The following is a 1631-nucleotide window of genomic DNA, read 5'->3' as shown; positions in this document are numbered from 1 at the left end:
ATGCGCAAATATGCTCGTAAGCGTGGATCACCAAGATGTATTCTCAAAGTTGATTTGGAAAAAGCTTACGACACAGTTGATTGGGGGTTTTTGCATGAGGTTCTCTTAGCACTGAAATTCCCATGTTTATTTGTTGATTGGATTATGGAGTGTGTTACAACGACATCGTACTCTATTGTGATTAATGGACATTACCACGGGCTCTTTTATGGGATGCGTGGCCTCAGACAAGGTGATCCTCTATCCCCATTACTGTTTACACTATGTCTTGAAGTACTGTCTCGTATGTTGAAACGCATGTCTCGATCACCGAATTTCAAATTTCATCCTCGATGTGCGAATCTTAGAATTACACATTTGGCTTATGCGGATGATTTGCTTCTGTTCTCGCATGGGGATCGAACAAGTGTATCAATGATTATGCAATGTCTACATCTCTTTGGAAATACGGCTGGACTTCGAATGAATTCATTGAAATCAAGCATTTTCATGGCGAGCGTAGATGAGTATTCCAAGCAAGATATATTGGAATCACAGGGTTCACGGTTGGGACACTGCCATTTAGATATTTAGGGATCCCTATTGCAGCGAGGAAACTTTGTGCCGCAGATTACAGCGATCTGTTGGACAATGTGAATAAAAAGGTTAGTTCTTGGCCTCGTAACTCCTTATCGTATGCTGGGAAAATTGAGTTGATTCGATCTGTCATACAAGGTGTTGAATGCTTCTGGTTATCCATTTTACCGATTCCTGCATGTATTATAAACTCCATACAGTCAATTTGCCGCAAATTTGTTTGGCCCACTAAGCACCCTCCTATTGCTTGGTCATCGTTATGTAAACCACTTGCGGATGGGGGATTGGGTTTGAAAGATTTGAGATCTTGGAATCGTGCCCTACTAGCAAAAACACTTTGGAATATTCACTCCAAGAAAGATAGCTTGTGGATTAAATGGGTTAATCACATTTATAGTTGTTTTGGAGGGGTGTGGAGTTGGAGTTCTAAACATGATGATTCGCCCTTGATCAAGAACATCTTGCTCATCCGAGATGAACTTATCCGAGTTAATGGAAATGAGGAGGCTGCTATTGCTCGGCTTCAAGGTTGGTTTAGTAAAAGTGGGGGTATTGCTAGAGCTTATGATTATTTTATTAAGGCTAAAGGGAAGTGGCCATGGAAACCTATATTGGATAAGAGTTGCATTATACCTAAGCACCGTTTTGTTCTTTGGTTACTTGCTCACTCAAAGCTTATGACTCGTGATAGATTGGGCTTCCTTCAAGATCGAAAATGTGTTCTGTGTGCGGAGGTTGACGAGACTATTACACACATTTTCTTCCAATGCAAAGTTTCGAAGCTTATTTGGGACAATGTGCGTAATTGGCTGTGCATGGACAAAACAATGGCTTCTCCCACATCCATACTACGAGCATTCCGAGGCATCTACAAAGGCAACTCCTTGTTGGCTAAAATGAGAGTTACAGCATTAGCGGCAACTGTCTATCATGTCTGGAATTTGCGCAACAGAATTATGTTTGATAATGAGAGGATAGACTTTGATGCTATTGGATTCAAGATCAAGATTCATACATATAGATGTGTGCCTCAGGCTACTATTGTCATGTCATAG

At 41.0% G+C, this 1631-nt stretch overlaps 1 protein-coding gene across 1 annotated transcript; it reads left to right on the top strand.

Annotated features, from left to right (window-relative positions):
* On the top strand, positions 1 to 1631 carry LOC142505350 (uncharacterized). Its single transcript, XM_075618310.1, has 2 exons — positions 1 to 232; positions 538 to 1631. The coding sequence occupies exons 1-2, from the start codon at positions 1 to 3 to the stop codon at positions 1629 to 1631; spliced, it is 1326 nt and encodes a 441-aa protein (XP_075474425.1).

Source organism: Primulina tabacum, chromosome 1 (assembly GCF_025594145.1).
Source record: "Primulina tabacum isolate GXHZ01 chromosome 1, ASM2559414v2, whole genome shotgun sequence".
Classification (NCBI taxonomy): Eukaryota; Viridiplantae; Streptophyta; class Magnoliopsida; order Lamiales; family Gesneriaceae; genus Primulina; species Primulina tabacum.
The sequence above is the reverse complement of the archived record's forward strand: the minus strand, read 5'-3'. Positions and strand labels throughout refer to the sequence as shown.